Raw genomic sequence first — 21,141 nt, 5'->3', positions numbered from 1 at the left:
GGTGGACAAGGGGAAACCCATCCATAGTAATTAGGAAAGAGAAAGAGAAGCAGACTAATTAGCTCTCCTCACTGCTTCCTGTTTAGCACTTACTATGAAAATGAGATGCATAATCTGTGATGTTCTCCAGATAAAATGTTTGGAACACGAGGTGCTGAGGATGGGTTGCACAATGGAATCTGTAGCATACCTCTTGGACTGTGGATGGTTCAGGTACAAAAGAGAAATGTTTGGAGTTGACTTTTTAGGTGTTAATATATGAAACCCTCTAGACCTTTTGTCATGAAAAAACATGAACCATGAGTTAACTCTGAGACCTTGTCTGTACTGAGGATTTTTGCCATCAGAGGCCATCTGTCCATGTATCTGTGCCAGTACAAGACCCCAGCAGAGACAACAAATAATTATAAAGCACAATTTTCTCTGGAGCAGCTAATCCCTGCTTGAAGCTCAAATAAACTGCACAAGCGCAAATTGCAGCCTATAGCAGCTCTGGCTGTCTACACCAGTGTCTAATCACTAATTATTTTAACTATGGCATATATCCAGCATAAACAGGGCCTGAGCTATCTTGTCAGATGGACTTGACTTGTTAAGGTCTGAATGAGAGAAAAAGAAAGATAATGACTGGACAGACTTCAGCATTTTGCTTCCAAAGACATTCTTCCAGTGACATACTTTGTGCATTCAAGGGGTTTTAATTCTGCCCTTGAAACGTAAATGAAGGACTATTGCCAGCACAGTCTTCGATTTCAAACACATATGGCTTATTTTGGAATCTGTGTATAATTTAGAAGCAAGGTTTTTACTGTGGCAGTGTCTCATTTGCTTGCAAATTCAGTTAGCATTTTTAAGCATGTGGCAGAGATAGCAATAAATAATCACAGTAATAACAGCTAGGCAGGTGGCCAGTAGGAATTGCTGATATCATTAATGCTTCTTGTTTATTCATAGCCTAAAACTGAAAACAAACAAAAAGACCCTTTGGCTTGAAAGCAGGTACTTATGCACAGAGAAGGTCCATGTCACCACATAACACTTTCACAGTTATCCTCAGTTTTTTCCCTCCATCTCTTCATCTATTAAATGTGCATCCTGCCTTAAATTAGAGCCAGAACCTGCAATGGGGTCCCAGACAGAGCCATTGCAGGCACAGCTGCCCGGACAGAGCCAGCTGCATGACAGGGGCCTAAGGTTATAAATTTTGGGGGCTGGACTGGCGCTGACTGTTTATACAGCTCCTAGCACAATGGAGTCCCAGTCCTGGCTGGGCTGTCCAGGCATTACTATTCATTTACATTTGAATAATGTGAATGAGGGGCAGAGTGATAAGTGTACTGATGGTTCAGAAGATAATCTTGCAGAGAAGTTTTTCTGATTTTTTCAGTAGAACATTTTAATAAGCTTTGATATCTCATTGTATGTTAATGTGAATGCATGCATGTTATGTCCTTGCTTTACCCTGAATTAAAATGCCACTGACATCAGACAGGTTGTGACTCAGAGCTGAGACAGCGTAATAATTTATTTCAAATTCAAAGGAAAATTCTAGTACCTTAAATAATATGCCTAATAGTCATTGGATCAGAAATCTGGAGCTGATTGCACTGAACAGCAGTAGCCAAATTCTCCTTTATTACTGCTCCTGGTGCTGTTTGTTCACAACGACTCTGTCCAAAGTTATGTTTTGTTCCTGGTCCCCCTTCAAGTCAGTGGGGGATAATTTGATGGGGTTGGACAGTATCTACATTTGGTGCGTTTATTCAAATCTGTGTCAGTTCCTGGAGCGTACTTTCTGTGCACGTGGATTGGTTTGTTTAAATTAATTGGTTGGAACCCACATTCCACCACTGTAGTAGCACAGAACATTGAGAACAGAATTTCCACTAGGATCCGAAGAAAGGGTTTGGCCTGCTGTTCAAAAGCAGTGCTCGGTAAGAACTTTCCATTTTGCTGGAAATTCAATTATTTTGAATTTTTTTCTGTTCTGAAATAGAACCAAACCAAACATGTTAGTAGTAGTAATAGCAGCCTGCTGAATTTGGCATCAAGCTGATCCAGTATACTGATGCAGATCCCCAGCTGGTGCAGAATTATCATAGCACTACAGACTTCAATGCCTCTATGACAATTTACACCAACTAAAGAGCTGCCCCATCAAGCTGATTTTTTTTTTTTTTTGGCATCTTCGGTCTCCAAGACCCAGAAACATTTACCCCTTCACATTTGCTGTCCTGAAGAATAAGCTTTCAGACATAAGAGCCAAGATGGCCCTTCATTCCTTTGAGTCCCCGCATAAAACCTTCTAGTATTCTGCCAATCTCAACCAGAAAATTCTCTCCTTGCAAGAGCAGGACTTTAGCCACAATGATGATGAAGTCCAGCAAAACACAATATGCCCACAAATTTGCCTTTCTTGATCTCCTTAAAAGGGCCCAGATGGGGTTTCATCATCTTCTGACTCAGTTTCGGCAACACATTCAAAATGGTGTCAGCCAAATGATAAATTTGGAATCACTGCTTTCAGTATGTAGCGTAATGGGACTGGGGCTCTAGACCTACCACAGTATACTCTGAATACTGAATACAGAATACTCTGGCCTAAGCAGCAATCCACTTCAGCTGAAGAATGCCTCTGAAGTAGCTCACTGTTCCCCTACAGGAATAAGCAAAAGATTGAAGTTACTATATAGTCTTTGGAAACTTACAGAAATTTTGAATATATCTTTAACATAAATCCTGAAGGAAATGGTTATGCCGTGCACATAATAAGTATTTTGTCTAAACTTGGTCTGCGCACCATTTAAACTCCCTGTGGCACCATGTAATTTCTAGCCAACCAGCTATGACTGGAACTCTTCTTCCCTTGATGCCCACAACTCTTAATGCTCTTTTTCATGATCACTTTTCCCAGGTTCCAAGTCCAATGTTAATGGCTCGAAAATGGGATGGGGAAATGCTCAAGAAGGTACAGTGACGAGATGATGACGAGTAGGTGAGTACACTGTGGCCAGCCTCGCTGGAAGAGGTCTGAGGTGCAGCCTCACGTGTTGCACGAGGTAAGTGCATGATGCCATGTGGCCCAAGAGTCTCAGACAGCTCCGTGCTGGTGTAACCAGGTGGGCCTTGAGAGACCTTATCAGGACGGTGATTGCCTGAAACTGGTCTTGGAGGAGGAAGACTCTGGCCTGAGTGGAGTCGAGTACCACTCTGATGAACTCTATCCTCTGCACCGGGATGAGGGTAGACTTTTGCATGTTTATAAGGAGGCCTTGAAAGTCGACTGGATGAGGTGGATGTTGAATTCCACCTGAGCCCTGGACTGGCCTTTGACTAGCTAGTCATTGAAATATGGGAAGACATGCACTCCCTTTCTTCTCAGCAAAGCTGCTACAACCGCCATGCATTTGATGAAGACTTTTCCAGTACAAAGGGTCAGAGTATAAAAAGGAGCGGCAGAGACCTTCTCATCACCTCTTTCCCCCACATCTCTGCTCAAGCACTTACAATGCTTGGAAGAACAAAGGAAGCTTTTGGAACCAGGGGAAGAGTCCCACCTGGAAGGCCTTCCAGCTAGTATGGACTGCTGTAAGCTTTTGGGTGAAAGAAACCTTTTTGCTCATTAGCCTTGGAAAAGTTTAGGAATTTATTTTATTTCTTTTGTAACCAACTCTGATTTATATGCCGTATCACTTATAATCACTAAAAACTATCTATCTAATCTATCTCTAGTTAGTTTTATCTAAACCAGTATATTTGATTGAAAGAGTTTGGGAAGCCTCCACTTGAGTCAGCAAGGCTGGTGCATATTCATTACCCTTTGATGGAGGGTCCTGACCAGTATAAGATGCACATTTCTGGGGAACAAGGCTGACGGACATGCAGGTGTTGCCATGTAAATAATTCATGGATGGCTGGGCACAGCATGTATTCATGCATGCATGTATTCAGCTGGAAGTGACTTTGCATGCTGGTGGCTGTGAGTGACCAGAGCCTAGAGGGGTTTGCTGTTCACCAGCAAAGCAGTATAAAAAGCATCCCAGGCTGAAGAGCTAAGCGAACACAGCAGTCCAGCATCTAAGATTGCACCCTGGGGAATGTCACAAGGATACAACAGCCTTTCCTATAGACAGGTGTAGTAGGCGTGTCTGTCCCTTTCGGTCAGTTGCAGAGGGAGGCCACAACCACTGCCTACCCTGCTCCGGAGGGTATTGGCTCATGCCAGGGCAGGGAAAACAGTCTTTGGGCCCAGGAGAGCTGCAAACAGTCCAGAGCCACCAGTGGGGCTGCAAACAGTCCAGAGGCCTGGCGGGGCAGCAAATAGTTCAGAGCCCCCAGCGGGCCAGCAAATAGTTCTTATTACCCCAGGTGTAGTGTGGGAAAGGGGGAGGGGGACGCAGGCCCACCTGACTCCACTGCATCCCAGCCCAGGTCCCTATCCGTGGCGGAGGGATGTACCACAGGGTCAGCGGGGTCCCAACCGCAACACGCTGACTCACTTCCCGGTTCCACAGTCTCTGGACTGTGTTTCCCCTCCCCTGGGCTACTTCCTCCCCCCTTTCCCTCTGGTACCTGGGGGGCCACGGCCCAGTCGGCTTCATTGGGGTAGTGCCATGTGAAAGCAAAGAAACAGTGGAGGCATACCAGAAGGCCAGGGAGCCCAACAGTCTGCTGCTTTTACAATGAGCTAAATGCCATACTTTGTGGATACCCCACCAGCACTGTGCAGAGTACCATGGATACCTTTGAGGAGCTTGAGATAAAGACCCCTGCTGTGAACAGCAAGGAGTAGGAGTAGGAGGATGGGGGAGATGCAACTGGTGGCAGCAGGTTCCAACTATGCTGCAAGCCAGGATCTGTTTGAGACTCTACCACAGTCTAGTCAGTCCCAGAAGCCAAGAACAGGTGAGCCCGATGCAGGGAAAGGAAGCTTGGGTAAGTTTGTGAATGCATTTCCTATTGCAATGTTTAAATGTGCAGATGGTGCCTGGCCCATGTAGCAGGATCCAGGTATCAACTTTTCATTAATTTAATCTCCTTTTCATTCCTCTGTTGAGTTAGGCAGGACAGAATGGAATGTAAAGCACTTTGGTTATGTACACAGAGATGTCCCCTGAAACCTCCTGAGAGATTCTAATGAAACTTTCTTGCAGGTATTCTGCAATCTTCTCCTGCACGTTTCTAGGGATGGCAGCCTAATTTTTCCCTCCATCGTAGGACATCTTCCCATGCCATTCTGCAATGACTTTGAAAGGCACCATTATACAGTATACAGGCTAGTAACATATGGGCCTGGGAGACTTCATGATACCAGCAGCAGCTATGCTCTCTGTGCCTTTGTTACCCTCAGGAGCCAGATATCAGCTACAATCACCACCACTGTGAAATCTAGTGCCAATGCTCAGTGCCATTGCTCTGCACTCATACCCATGGAAATGGGGCCAACATTTTATTTTTTTATGCAACCAAACAACTTCTTCCTCATTTCCCTCTCCCACACATACACGCCCCCCCTCCTGCCCCCGCCGCTGAGCCATACTCATCTTGGCTGGGGTTGGAGAGTGTTGCTCCAAGGCGGAAAGTGTCAATAAGCATGTCTTGTTTAAAACTTTAGGGGAGCAACAGAAGGGAGTTCTGAAACTTAACTTCTGCTTTCTGTTGTGCCTATACATTTAATGATACCTCTGTGTTTTAGCTGTAGCTGCTGCCATTGCGGCCTTGAGGGGTCCTCCCTCCAGACCTGTGAAACGCCTAACCATAACAAAGAGGAGAAAGACGAGAGCCTACAAGAAAGTGCTGCATTGGACTGTGAACAAAGAGTCTGGAGGGTGGATATTGCAGACAGTATGGAGAGGGAAAGAGTGGACAGGAGAAAGCCTCAGGAATAGGCGACGAAGATGCACCAGGACATAATGGGGCTTTACTGGCAGCAAACACAAATGCTGCAGACTCTTGTTGACTAACAGGTTCAACAGTTATAGGCTCACCTCCCTTTGCAATCTGCTAATAGTCCTTGTGTCTGACTGTTCAAATCCAGCAGACAGCCACTCCACCTCCACCCCAGCAGAAACTTTCCCCATTTGCCTCACAGGACACAACAGGCAGCTAAAACCATTGGGGTATTTTTCTCACTGAGATCCAATCTTGTGAGTAAACAATGCCAGTGTCCCTTCAGTCTACCAAAAGCATTTAACTGTCATTCTGAACCTGCTGGGTGGGTGCTGTCAAGATAGCATAAGCCAGGGGAGCAAGGGATTAGCTGGGTCCCCGAGTATCACTATAGACATTTCAATATCACCAATGGTAATCCACCAGTCAGGAAAGAACGTCTCTGCTTGCAGCTTTCTGAACTGTCCTGTCTTCTTAAAGATGTGAGAGTCAGGCACCTTCCCTGACCAGCCAGCGCTGATTTTAGTGAACTGTCCCCAGTGATCCACCAATGCTTCCATAACCATAGAAAAGCAGTCCACAGGACAGAAACTCCGATCTCCCCTCCCCATTCTGGTAGGCAGAGAATGGTGGGAGGGGACATAGGGGGTTCTGCAAGCCACACATTAACTGTAAAAGAGCACATGCAGCTCACCCCTGCAATATACTGTACTTGCAAGTGCTGATCAAGCCTGTTGGTAGAACATGTCTGTAATGAAAGGCATTATGTGTTTCTAGAGTTTAGAAATAAAGTTAATTGAGAGAAAGCATAAATATATAATAAAAATAACTGAAAATAAAGGATTTTGGAAGACAATTGAATAATTAACAAACATTCTTTAAAACTAATGGCCATCTCAAATCACTAGATCCTCATATAATAGCATTCAACTGCCTTTGCCTACTGCTTTATGAAAAAGCAACACAGTTATAAGACCACAAATGTTAGAAACACAATATTTTTTGATTTTATAAAGATTACATGATTGTAGAGATTTCTCATTGTTGGTTCCAACTATTCTCCAAAGCGATGAATATAAAAACCACTGAAGGATATCTCTCAAGCATTCAGAAGCTACACAATGTATTAAATCCCTCTGCTGTGTTTTTCCATATAAATTCCACCTCTTGTACCGCATAGGTGGTGTTCAGACACTTAATTATTGTTTGTAAATCACTTTGCACATCTGTGGCACATGACAGTAGTTAGCTCTATTATTACTACAAATATGGGAACTCTGTGCAGTTCCACGATTTAAGGGAATGGATAAATGTGTGATACAATATTTAACTGTACATCCATGTAAAAGAAAACTGATGAAAATAGCTTAGACTCTGTCTCTGAGAAGCATGAGTGCGGTAGTGTGAACTAGGGTTGGGTGGGAAACAAAAATTCTGTTTTGTGAAAAATTTTGAAGCTTCAGAATTTTGTTTCATTCCAATGCTTGACGAAAATGAAACCTTTCAAACTTTTTGTGAAAAAATAAGAAAAGCACCCACCTCAGAATAGCCAGTAATTCGGCGGCTGAGGTACTCATCTGTGATATGGGAGACCAAGCTTCAGCTCCGTACTCTGCCTGATTCAGAACTGGGTCTTGAACCCAGGTCTTCTGTATCCCAGGGAATGCTCTGATCTAGGAGAGTCAATCTTTCCTGTCAGAGAGATTTTTCTCTCCTATTTAATTGTGTAATTAAATATTAATTGAGCCAGAGAGTGGGTCCCTGCTCTGAATCAGACAAAAGAGTGAATGTAAAAAGCACAAGTGATATTGTTTTCACTGGGCTTTCTGAGTCAAAGGTTAAGGAAGTGGATTTTAATACTGGAAACAGAAACTACTCCTGAACTCTACTTAATACAGTAAGAACTTAAATTGTAAGGAACTGAGGATTTTGTAAGGATTTTGTGTCACAAATTCTTATTGCTGAAGTACTCCATGTTTTCTGTAATGCATTGCAGAAACAAAGTAATCAAGTGTATTTTCAGGAAACTATTTAAATGATGAAGTGTCAACACTTGACTGCTTGTTTAAATCAGATAACATTGGAAAAGCTGTTATATAGTACATTCAAATTGTTACAATATTATTATATACCATACGTGTTCATTTGAACAGTGAGAGCACTGCAGACAAAACATGAAGCTCGCAAGATGTTTAAAGCCTTCTCTCTGGTACAACATACGATACAATCAGAAGCAACAGCTCTTTTAATGGAGTTAATTCTTTCACTCCATCTCTTAAGGGGAAAGCACCAGACTTTGCATTGTGAGAGTTCTGAATGATTCGCTTAACAGGAGGTTAGATGAAGCAACATTTCAAAAAGCACAGCTAATGTTTAATGTTAAAGGTGACCTGAATTTCAACTGATGAAGAGTGTTATATAACAGCTAAATATTATTATCGATTGGATTAAACATATTTGAATCTTAAGAACCACTCCCCCCACCCCATACACACACACAAACAAATACAGTCTATCTCATCATGCACCTCACAGGTAAGTGAATTCTCCTGTAACCCCAATGATTCCTCTTCAGTCCCTCTGACTCTCCCATCCACAAATAGCAGCTGGTGTTCCAGCTTTTCCTACATACCCCCTCACACCTCTGCAACCAGGAGTATGAGCACAGATCATGTAGATGGTAAGGGCTGAGTTAGGTGGCAGCATGGGGGGAGTTCAGGGAAGTGTTGGTGGTTGCTCAGTGTCCTGATCTGTGAGGGGCACATGGAAATGGACAGTATGGGATGGAGAGAGGAATTCATTAACCAGTAACAACACCATGGTTGAGAGGAAACTCTCCCTTTCCTCTGCAGTGTTCTGGTCTCTAGAAAAATCCATCTCATTATAAAATGGGATCTTTCTTCCCAAAAGCCAAAACATATTTTACCATAACAACATTTTTGCTCCTTTATATTTTCTAAACATGCACCAAACACCCGGAGAAATTCTCCTATGCCAATGACTACACAGATATACAGATCATCTAGACCTGAAGTCCAGGAGCAGCTGTGCACATGCAAAGACTTTCAGAAGAAAGGGAAATGGAGGAGGCATGGCTATAGACAGTTGGCACCGCTGACCCACCCTTCAATTTAGCGTATTTTTATGCTGGTGTAAAATATGTGCAGTTGGAGTCTAGGATCAAGGATGTGTAAATTACAGGCTTACAGCACTTTGACATACCACTTACTAACTTGTATATGGGGAGTAGAAAATGTGCAACTGAGGTCTGAGCCCTAAGCAAACAACATTATCCCCAAAGTAAGGAGCATATGCTCCCTAGCCTACTGCAGAACCTATCAACCTCTACAAGATTAAAAGAAAAGATAAGCCAGACGGTCAAATATAAAAAATATTCCAAAAGTATCTGACATGCGTCTACATCATTCCAGTATCACAAATAGAGACAACAAAGTACTTCAGTCATAAATCATCATAAAGAGAACCTTGAAGTTTTGTTTTGTTTTTAAATACCAAAATTAAATAAAAATATCTTCTGATATTATTCAAGTGTTGAAAACATGGTAAAAGCTCAATTAGTCTCAGATCCTATAGCCTAGTGGTTAGGATCCTCACAGGGGAGATCTGAGTTCAAGTCTCTGCTCCAGAGTGGGGATTCAAACCTGGGTCTCCTACATCTGGACAATGCCTTAACCACTGGGCTAAAGTTATAAAGGGGCAGAATGACACACACACAGCTAAAGATTATAAGGGGACACAGCTCCCCAGCTGAGCTATTAGGTCAAATTTGCAAATAGTTTCTGTCAACCCGAAACTGCATTTTTCAGCAAATAAACTATTTGTCCAAAAAAGTTTTGTCCCGCCCCAGTTTCAAGTCACGGTACTTTGGCAAGAAGATTGCCACCTGTATGAGGCTCAGAAGAGTCAATGAGAGTAAATATAGAAACTATTTTTCAAATACATTTATAGGGCTCTGCCCTCCACTAGATTTTAGTGCATTGTCACCTTTTGATTTCTGAGTGCTGAATCCCAACAGAATGAGTTTCTTGAAAACAATTTAATGTTTAAATTAAATTAAATAAAATAAGAACAAGTGAGATATGGGCTGAATTTCAAAGGGATTTTTTTGTTTTGGGGTCCTGTGTTAGAATAAAGCAGAGGGAATTCCCTACTATTTTTAAACTACTGGTATAGGAAAGATTATTATAAATCATAAAACCTGAAAAGATTTTAGGGATGTTGTCCCACATATAATCTAAACCTTTATTAAACTGAAGCTCAAACATACATTCTGTCCTAATTCTGTAGGTTAGTCCTTAAATATTTATGGATTTCCTCTCTAATAAATGTTACTCAAGGAAAAGTTTTTTTAAAAAATGTTGTCAAACATCAAACAGTGCAGGAGCTACAACCTGAATTTAAGATGTAATAGCATAGAGAAACAACCAGGCCAGCTCAGCCATTTTGTCTGACTTCATCCAGCATTCTCACCTGGTACTCCGTCTTTCACCCAGTAATCAATGTCTGTTCCACCACCATTTTCATAAACGTTTGTAACATTGATAGGCTGCAGCAGCTGCATAATCTCCTTCAGGATGGCACGAGCTTTATCACTGCCTGTAAAAGCCAGGCCCATCGGCATGAAGGTACCCTCATCAGACTCCATGACAATGTCAAAGTTGGAGATGTTACCCTGAATACATTAAAAAAAGAACATTTTAATATTTACTTGCAAACCATTTTTTGGTAAGAATCCAACATATGCCATTAGCTACCTGTTACTAACAGAGCACGCAATATCAAAAAATTAAAGACAATACAGAGAGGAGATATATATTATTACAAGAAAAGATATTGAGCAGTGCTCCCCCAAAATAATAGACCTATACTAAATGGACTCACTGGTAACGATGAAAATGATTTCACACAAATATTCACACTAGTGAACGTTCAAAACCTCTCACCCTGGTGCCACAGGTTTGCTCAAGTTCAGCAATAGAGTGTGCTGTGCATGCTCAGTGTGCTATTTTTAATTGCCTGTCACTTGGTTCTTTCAAGAGCAAATTATTTCATATGTGGCAAAGGCAGGAGTTCCTAATTTAGGAATAGGCATGCTAAACGGTTTAAATGAAAAGCCTTTGAGATATCAGAGCACAAGGAAGTGTCTGAAAAGCTGCTTAAAACTAAGCCACCTTCCCAACTGTTGGACAACAAAATTGCTGAACTAATTAAGATATTTTTTAAAATAATTTACTTCTTGGTTGAGTTGAATAGCCTGAAAAATTTCAATTTAGAAAGGTAAAAAAGTTACAAGTAACTTGGAATAGAGAATTAGGATGGAAATGTCCTCTCAGCCCGATCTGCAATGCAATCATATGGGTTCTCATCCTTAACCTGTTCTCTCACCACTGAGGGCTGCTCGCCTCCTCCCCATACTGTGCTGCCCAGTGCACTAGTCTGGGAGCTGACCTTGTCTGTGAAGATGGAGGCAAAAAAAGGATTGAATACTTCAGCTTTTTCCACATCATCTATCACTAGGTTGCCTCCCCCATTCAGTAAGGGACCCACACTTTCCCTAACCTTCTTGTTGCTAATATACCTGTAGAAACCCTTCTTGTTACGCTACACGTCCCTTGCTAACTGCAACTGCAATGGCCTTCCTGATTTCACCCCTGCATGCTTGAGCAATATTTTTACACTTCTCCCTAGTCATCTGTCCAAGCTTTCACTTCTTGTAAGCTTCCTTTTTGTGTTTAAGCTCACCGAAGATTTCTCTGTTAAACCAAGCTGGTTGTCTGCCACATTTGTTATTCTTTCTGCACATTGGGATGGTTTGTTCCTGTGCCCTCCATAAGGTTTCTTTAAAATACAGCCAGCTCTCCTGGACTCCTTTCCCCCTCACATTAGCCTCCCAGGGGATCCTGCCCATCAGTTCCCTGAAGCAGTCAAAGTCTGCTTTTCTGAAGTCCAGGGTCCGTATTCTGCTGCACTCCTTTCTTCCTTTTGTCAGGATCCTGAACTCGACCATCTCAATCTGCTGCCCAGATTGCCATTTACTTCTACTTCCCCTACCAATTCTTCCCTGTTTGTGAGCAGCAGGTCAAGAGGAGCATGGCCCCCAGTTCGTTCCTCCAGCATTTGCAGCAGGAAGTTGTTCCCAGCATTCTCCAAAAACTTCCTGGATTGTCTGTGCACTGCTGTACTGCTCTTCCAGCAGATGTCAGGATGACTGAACTTTTTAACTTGTAATTGTTAGCACATGCTGAAGGGGCATGAAAACAGAACCTTTGCACAGTGAAACCAGATCAGGATGGGGGTGGGGAGGAAGAAACAGGCCACAAGGTTAGACCTGCTCCTTATCTTTGAGAAGGCTATCTTTTTTAAGCATTAATTTTTTAAGCATTTAGGCATTAATTATCCATTAGAATGTAATGAGTAATTACAGGTATATGCATAATGGAGTTAGAAAACAAAGGTAATGCAGGCTCCACAAGAGGTGGTCTGGTCTGATTTCACCACACCAACTTTAGCATTTGTAATAAGATATTAAGGTTCCTACGTATGAGGGAAGAACTATGTTTCATGTAAGAGTATCCTTTATTTCCTTTAGATGGTGCAGAGATAACTGCTGTTTATCAAAACAGGCTGAGACTGCATTTTGTTCTCATAAGTGAACGGTTTAATTTAACTGTAGGATTACGGAATAACTGTGGGCTCAGCTGTTCCCTCCACCTCTGTCTGTATTGAAAACCTCATCCATATGCAAGTTCATTAAAAATGCAGTCCTCTGAGATAATCATTTTTGTCAGGGAACAATCTATTTGCTGCATCTTGCAATAATGCAACATACTTAATGGTATAATTCTCACCATGGTACACAGCACAGAGAATTAAATGAAACACACTGGCTCTTGTTAATGGGAGGTGCCTGCCTGACTCACTGTATATCAAGGACATTTATCCTTTACATTCCTGTGACTTGGCCCTGTCCATCAGATTATATTTAGTGCAGGATGAATCTGCCACAAAAGAGGTAACTTCTTTCTGGCTTGTTACAGCTACTTCTTACATTAAAACTTTGAAATGCATAAACACAGTTTATTGCTTGCATATGCAAATAAACCGATCCTTCCCAGTATTTCCCCTCATTTATTTTTAAATATGTATTCCTATCAAACAAAGCTAAAATACATTTTAAGCATATTTCCCCTCCTTCCTTTCAACCAATAAGGCAAGCAGCTAAAACCTTGAAATCACTGCCTTTCAATCTATAAAAGGAACCAAAACATCTAGATCTCATGAGCCTCTCAAGGTATTGATTCTGTCAGAAAGGTAACAAGCCCCACAAAGACCAGGAACTGGGAATCCCAGTCCACCAGGAAGCCATTTGTTTTAGTTCAAGAAAACTTAATACATAACAGAGATTATGATGTTTGGTCAGCCATGAGACTCAGACCATGTTCCCAAAGTCTCATGACTAATCTACTGAGTCACTCAACTTCCTCTTTCAGAGCTGTAGTACTGGGAGACCAGAACTCCCAGATTAAATAAACAAGCTGTTCTCAAAGGCTTCAGCAGCGTTTGAGCTATTTAAAATACACTGTTATCTCCTTTCTATAAATCTGAGAATCTTAAAGATAATTTGGAAGAAAGAGGAGTCCAATGGCTCAGATGTTATTCACTGGTTTTCCTCCAGTCCTAATTAGAAGAATAGCCACTTTACACGGAAAGCTCTAAAGTTTCCTTTTATGACAAAATCTTGCTCTTGATTTGCTAGATTTGGTTAAATATTTGTTCCAGTATATTGGACATGATGTGAGTTTGGCTATCTTGCTCAAGATTTCTGTTACAGAATTACACTTAGCATTAGGAAACACCTACATTTGTATGTCAGGATTTGATTCTAAGCCATTTGGATCTAAATATAGTATTGCAATAACCTCATACTAGATATGGTCAAATGATATAAACCGGGTACCTACCTTTTCGTAACTGTTCTTCAAGATGTGTTGCTCATGTCCATTCCAAATAGGTGCAGTCATCGGAAGGTTCTTCCCCAGTGGTACCCATTGGGTTGGCTCAGGCACTCCTGGAGTCTCACCACTATGCGTATATAGGGTCCCGCTAACCTGCCGCCTCTTTGGTTCCTTTTTGCCAGCCAGCTCTGACAGAGGGGAAGGTGGGTGGGTCTTGGAATGGACGTGAGCAACACATCTCAAAGAACAACAGTTACAAAAGGTAGGTAACTGTTTTTTCTTCTTTGAGTGCTTGCTCATGTCGATTCCAAGTTGGTGACTCCCAAGCTGAATGCAGTAGGATGAGGGGTGGGAGCTCACGGGATTGCTGACTGAAGCGCTGCTCTGCCAAATGCTGCGTCGTCTCTGGACTGCTGGGTGATGGCATAACATGAGGTGAACGTGTGGATCGATGACCATGTTGTGGCCCTGCAAATCTCCTGTGTAGGGACATGCGCCAGGAATGCTGCCAAAGAGGCCTGTGCTCTCAGTGCGCTGTCAGTATTGGGGTTGGCACTTTTGCCAGGTCATAGCAAGTCCTAATGCAGGATGTGATCCATCATTAAATCCTCTGGGATGACACCAGGAGACCCTTCATCCTGTCTGCTACTGTGACAAAGAGTTGGTTCAATTTATGAAATGGACTTGTTCTCTCGATGTAGAATGCCAGTGCCCACCTGACATCTAAGGAACGGAGGCTTCGTTCCCTGCTATTGGCACATGATTTGGGGAAGAACACTGGGAGGAAGATGTTCTGGCTTGTATGGAACTGGGACACCACCTTAGGAAGGAAGGCTGGATGAGGTTGCAATGGGACTTTGTCCTTATAGAACACCGTGTATGGGGTCCTGATGTCAGGGTCTTGAGTTCAGAACCCTCCTGGCTGATGTTATCGCGACTATGAATGCTACCTTCCACGAGAGGTTGAGAAGCAAGCATGTTGCTAGTGGCTCAAAGGGAGGCCCCATCAGCCTGGAGAACACCAGATTAAGATCCTGGGTCGGTACTGGATGGCAAACCTGGGGGTAAAGCCTGTCCAAGCCCTTGAGAAAACATATCACCATTGGGTTGGCAAAGACTGATCGACCATCCATCCAGGATGGAACACAGAGATCGCCACTAAGTGCACTTTTAAGGATGAACCGCCAAACCAAGCTGTTTCAAGTGCGGCAGATAGTCCAAGATGGCTTCCTGCCAAATCTTCCAATCTCATCTTGGCAGACTAAGCAAACTGCTTTCAGCTCCCTGACATTGATGTGAAGTGAGAGCTCTGCCTGGGACAAGAGGTCTTGAGTCCTGAGGATCCCTAAATGTGCTCCCAACCCAATGCTGATGCATCCGTGACCAGAGTCATCGAGGGCTGGGGCCCGGAGATGGGTACTCGCACACCTACCAATTGAGGGTTGAGCCATCACAGGAGGGCTTTGAAAACCTGAGTGGGGGAACAAGACTATCTTGTCCAAGTTGTCTCTGTTCTTGACAATCCAGTCATGTAGATATGGGAACACCTGCACTTGATGTCTCCTCAGGAAGGTGGCAACGACTGCTATGCACTTGGTAAAAACTCAGTGGGGCTGCTGACAGCCCAAAGGGGAGGACTGTAAATTGATAATGGATGTGATTTACCACTAATCTGAGGAACCTTCTTAGGGACAGGATTATTCATATATGAAAGTATGTGTCCTTCAAGTAGAGCGCAGCGTATCAGTCCCCCAGATCCAGGAAGGGAATGATGGCAGCTAAGGATACCATGCAAAATTTCAGTTTCTTCATGAATCTGTTGAGGTTTCGCAGGTCTAGAACAGGTCTGAGACCTCCTTTAGTCTTTGGAATTAGACTGCAGACTCTGAGACTGGGTCAGGCAGAGGCGGGGCTGTCCGAACTGTCGGTGTGAAGCAGGGTGGAGCAGGGCACTGCTCACGGAGGAGTAGGAGAGGTTCATCTGCCAGAGATGGAAACCTCAATGTGCCCATGAAACTGGAGCGCAGAGGGGACCCAGCATACAGCAGCATCAGCTTGGCCATAGGCATCACCAGAGACAGGCAGCTTGGTGTACATGAAACTGAGCGTGACAGTCCCGAGGTGCCCCATGGCATTGACGGCACCAATGGTGGAGTGATAGCCGTGGCAGGAGGTGGCACCTGCAGATTGCGGTGGTGCTTCAACTTATGTTCCTTGCAGGGCTTCTTAGGAGGTGACCTGGTGCGGTTTGGGGAAGCAATGTTGTGGTTAGGGACAGTCTCCAACGGGGACCTGCCCTTATGTCCATGGCTGTGCTTCTTATGTTCACTGTGTAGCTTCTGCGGTTGCAGCAGTACTGTGGGCATCAGAGGAAGATGGGGGGCGAGGGACTACATCAGGAGGTATACGACTCTGCCTTTGAGTCTGACCGTGACTCTGAACATGGGGACCACGGCGGTGGGTGAGAGAGCAGGTCACGAGGGGTTCGAAGGGCAGCTTACTAGGGCAAAGAGGACAAAATTCAGATCCCAAGAGAGAGTAGGTTTCTGCACCGATAGGAAGGCATTGAGTAGGCTATGAAGGAAGCGAGCAGTGGTCAGATGAGTGAAGATGGAGAGGGGGGAGGAAGGAACTGAGCGCTGCTAGCTAGACATGGTCAGAAGAGTGGGCAAGGCCTAACGGGCTGGAGTGGAGAAGGTAGTCCAGGAGGATGGGAATGGAGATGGAGTCCAGAGGGTAGAGGTGGCGGTGTGCCCAGGCGGTGAAGAATCACCGTGTTGCTTGGTAGCAGGCTCTCGTAGACTGGCTCTGCTGTGCATGAGGATGTTGCTCACGAGGCTGGAGAACGCCCTGTCTACATGTGAGCCCTATCCAAATACCACGCTGTAAGGTGGAGTGGGCCCGGGTTGGAGTGCCGCAGGCAGCTTTGTGCCTGTGTAAGGAGATCTGGGAGGGTGGGAAGGCAGATTGTGGTGCAAATGGAGAGGTGGAGGAGAACAATGAACCAATATTGGCAAGGTGACAAGAGCCGCTCCAGCGGATCCATCGGTCCCAGGTCTGATTGTGCCCATGGGCGCATAGCCTCCTCCATCAGATGTCTGCGGAGAGGAAGTTCTCTTTCTTCCCAAGTCCAAGGTGGTTATGAAACGCAGATGGAGCAGTGGGCAATGATGTGGGCTTTGCTGAGACAATTTAGGCAACGTTGGTACTCATTAGCATGGGCATGAAGCACAGTTTTTGAAGTTGGCTTGCTGGGCACAGTCCCCGAGAGGGCAGGGGAGGGTCACCCCGCGAGGGGAAGAAGTCCACTGGGGAAGCCTGCCTACCTAACTAACAATAGGATAAGTATATACAACTGGAAGGCTATGTACAACAAAGTAGGAATGGACAAAGAGTTCTCTTATCAAGCTAAGAGCACAAAGGAACAGGGGTTCTGACTCTGCGATGGTAAGAGGGAACAGGAGTGGCATCGACCCGTACAGCCTCTTATGGCTTCAGACGCACCATGCAACCATCACATGACACACATGCAGATCAACGGAAACTACTACCAAGAGTTCCAGCTCCGGCGCATGATGTGCATGAGCACCCACATCTGGAATCCATATAGGGACTATCACTCAAAGAATGTTAGTTTCCCTTGGAGACTCCCTGTAATATCCCTTTTCTTAAATAAATATGATTTGCCACTTATACTTTCTTAAATTTATCTACAGAAAGAGCCACTATATGGGTGCTAATAACCCTGATGGGCTTCTTTATTATGGCAAGTTCCTTTCTCTTAGCCTGTGTAACTGGGAAAGAATAGCAGTATTTGTGATATTTAAGGTTTTTAGAATTTTCTTATTAATATTTATATAAAGCCAAGGAGCTATACAATTGGGACCCCATTGCATTAAGCATGGCACAAATACTAAACACCAATCCCTGCCCCGAAGACCTAGGGCCTGATTCTCATTTACACCACACAGCCAGTGTAAAGGAGCCTCAGTGAAAATGAGAATCAGGCCATTTCAAATCTAGGATTCAATCTAAATTTAAATGTAGCAACTGAAAGCAATGACCATCTCAGCTGGTAATATTTTTATGAGCAGTGGTGCTGGTGATTCATATGTAGACCACTGCCCTCTGAGTCGATACTGAGCAAGTGTTTTGGGACACTGCACTGTTGGAAGTACTGTTTTTCAGAGACAACACCTGACCAGCTCTGTTCATATATTAAATATACTGTGGCAGTTAACCCTGGTGTCCTGGCCAACGCCCCAGGGGCGCTGTGATGGTGCTTACCCCAATCTCTCCTGTTAAAAAAAATAGTTAAAAGCCTTCAGGTAGGAATATGAACAGGGAGTAGGTTAGGCTCCTGTGCAGGAGGACCTGAGGTAGGGTCAGTTAAAAGCACTTTAATGGTGTCCAAAAGGTACAGAAGAGTGGTTCGTCCAGCAGAGAAAGGAGAAGCTGGCATGATGGCATATATTACATTAGTAGATGTGCAGGTGAACGAGCTCCTTATGGCATGGCTGATGTGGTTAGGACCTGTGATGTTGTCACTAGAGTCGATGTGTGGACAGAATTGGCAACGGGGTTTGTTGCAAGGGTAGGTTCCTGGGTTGATGTTCTTGTAAGGTGTACGGTTGCTGGTGAGTATTTGCTTCAGGTTGGGGGCTGTCTGTAAGCAAGGATAGGTCTGCCTCCCATGGCTTGAGTGAGTGAGGGATCATCTGCTAGGATTTTTATGGCAGACTTCAGCGAGAAACTGCAGAGCTGGAACTCATATGCAAACTTGACACAATCAAACTGGGTCTGAATAGGGACTTGGAATGTCATCTCATTACAAGAAATAATTGTCACTGTTCACACATTCTTACCTTCTAATCAATGGTGGTGAATAGGCCTCATCTACTCTAACTGAATGGACTTCGTTTACACCTACCCTTCCCATTGTTGGTTCTTACCCTTGGATGTATATATATACCTCCTATCTGATTTCTATTTTATGCATCTGAAGAAGTGGATTGCAGCCCCTGAAAGCTTATGCCTGCAGAAATTTGTTAATCTTTAAAGTGCTACAGGACTCTAGTTGTTTCTTCTTAATACAGGATCCCTAGGCCAGAACTCAGAAGTTCCCCTAACAGTCCCTGAGGAAGGGGCATGTCAGCCCAAGTTTAGAAATATTGAGCCCGGGGGGGGAGGGGGGGGAAGGGGGGGGCGGGCCGCTGAAGACCGACCACAAAGGATGGGCCAAGGAATAACTTGTGGGTGAGGGGGAGGCTCTTTTGTGTTGCGATGTTCTGTGAACGTTCAAGTTAGACCTTTCTGTTATTCTGGAAGGGGACTGAATTTTGTGAGACTTGGCCAGCAGGCCGAGCCACAGAAGACCCACTGAGAGGCAGATGGGCTTATAGGAGGCACCAGAGACAAGGATTCCTAGTAGCATCACACCCTGATACAAGGGAGCACTACTAGTGGTGAGTATACTACCTTACCGGTGCCACTAGGTCAGGATGCAAGGATAGTGTGAGACACTCTTCATAGAACACCAAACAGCCAGTACACCCTATCATTAGGGCATATAGTGCACAGATATTGCAATAACGGGTGCCATAGAAATACTTGAGAATGTTACAAATAAATCTACACATAGGCTTATGAATGACTTACCACTAAAACTTTATCTTCCAAGTAGCGATATCATCTCTATATTGTTGCTACATCAATTATGTCAGAACTGTATTATTCCCACTATAGTAATGTCACCCTTCAAGGATCTACTTGCCAGAAAATACATTTTCTTGGAACCTAAAACTAAATTGACAAAGCAAAAAAACCTAATCTATTCAATTCCATTTTATGCAGTTAAATTGTATATACAGAATCCTTAAAATCATACATCTATAGTACTTGTACTTGTTCAGCGCTGTTCTCTTCATTATTCTACCCTGCCACATGGGAATAGTACATTTGCACTCACACATAAACACATTTCAATTTCAAGGAAATCCATGTCCTGTTCTCTGCTGACTTACTTACAGTATTTACCTTCTTTCTAGTAATCCTTCTGCTTACAGATACATTTTAAATATGCGCTCTTCTGTAGTCAACTAGAGTCACAATAAACCCAGCCAGTTAGATAGATCATACAAGTCATCTTTCATTTAATAAGGCACATTTAAAATATTTCATGTATTTGACTTTTAATAATAACCACCAAGAAGTAGTGCCCATGCTATCATAATCCTATTGCCAGAAATCTGCACAATAAATCATTAAAAGGTTAAGATATTTTTCAGGCTTGATTAGAATGTACAGAATTAATCTGCTTTATTTGGTTACTATGTGTAATGAGGATTTCTTGTAGTTAGATTATCAAGAAGGAAAAAAACAAATACAAAAGAGGATGTGATTCTTACTTATTTTTTCCAATTAGATATCAAATGCATATTAGCCTAAACTGTGCAGTCTTCATAAAACAACATCTAGAGCTGAACTGTAATGGCATAACAAAAATTAGGAAAAATCATTTTTTTCTGCCAAATTAAAAGTGAGCTAGGTATTATTCACTCCATTTATCTGCTAATTTGATTGTATCAAATGTAATCATTGATAATACTCAATCTACACCTAAAATCAAACAAGTCTAGCAACAGCAAACAAACACAGGCCTCTTGGAAAAGACTGGGAATGGAATGACATGATTCCATATAGTGGTAACATTTCTTCTTTAAGAGATCACTAGGCAAGCCCTGACAGAACCTATTCTCCTTGGAGAGTGAAAATGGGTTATATCTTCACCATCTGCTTTGGCAATGTTCCCCTTATCAGCATCATGCACGTAGTATAGTGTGTCTGCTGTCTCCATCTCCTGCATACATGGATTTTTGTAAAGGATTTACATAAAATTCTTATGTTATATAGTCTGTTCCACTACAACTTAGTCCAGCTGAACACCACAGGATCAGTAATCAATCCAGATTTTAAGAGACACTATCCTCTTCCAATGATACCACAGCAAGCCTGTCCAAGTGTCCTCTTTGACATATCTACCAACCGAGGGCTTGTCTACATGTGGAGTTTAATTTGCAGTGGGTTGACATTAGCTAATTAACATGCAATATGCAAGCTACATTAATACCGTGCACGTGAGCTGCCTTTCAATTTGCATCATTGTACACATATGGCTGGGACTTATCATGCACTATGCACGTGGCATTCCTGAAAGGTATCCCATGGTCCCTTGCCTCAGTATTGAGCAATGTGCATCTGGAATTTCTCTCGCAGT

General features: G+C 43.3%; 1 protein-coding gene across 1 annotated transcript in view; it reads right to left on the bottom strand.

The window, feature by feature from the left end:
• The window catches only part of CPQ (carboxypeptidase Q), a 240,020-nt gene that overhangs the window by 18,289 nt on the left and 200,590 nt on the right, over positions 1–21,141 (bottom strand). Inside the window, exon 7 of the mRNA XM_067536932.1 lies at positions 10,381–10,582. Coding sequence (XP_067393033.1) covers positions 10,381–10,582 — 202 coding nt within the window. The remainder of the gene's footprint in view (positions 1–10,380; positions 10,583–21,141) is intronic.

Source organism: Emydura macquarii, unplaced genomic scaffold, assembly GCF_026122565.2.
Source record: "Emydura macquarii macquarii isolate MOO-44397 ecotype Brisbane River unplaced genomic scaffold, CSIRO-AGI_Emac_v2 contig_383, whole genome shotgun sequence".
Lineage (NCBI taxonomy): Eukaryota > Metazoa > Chordata > Testudines > Chelidae > Emydura > Emydura macquarii.
This window is presented reverse-complemented; position numbering and strand designations above follow the sequence as displayed.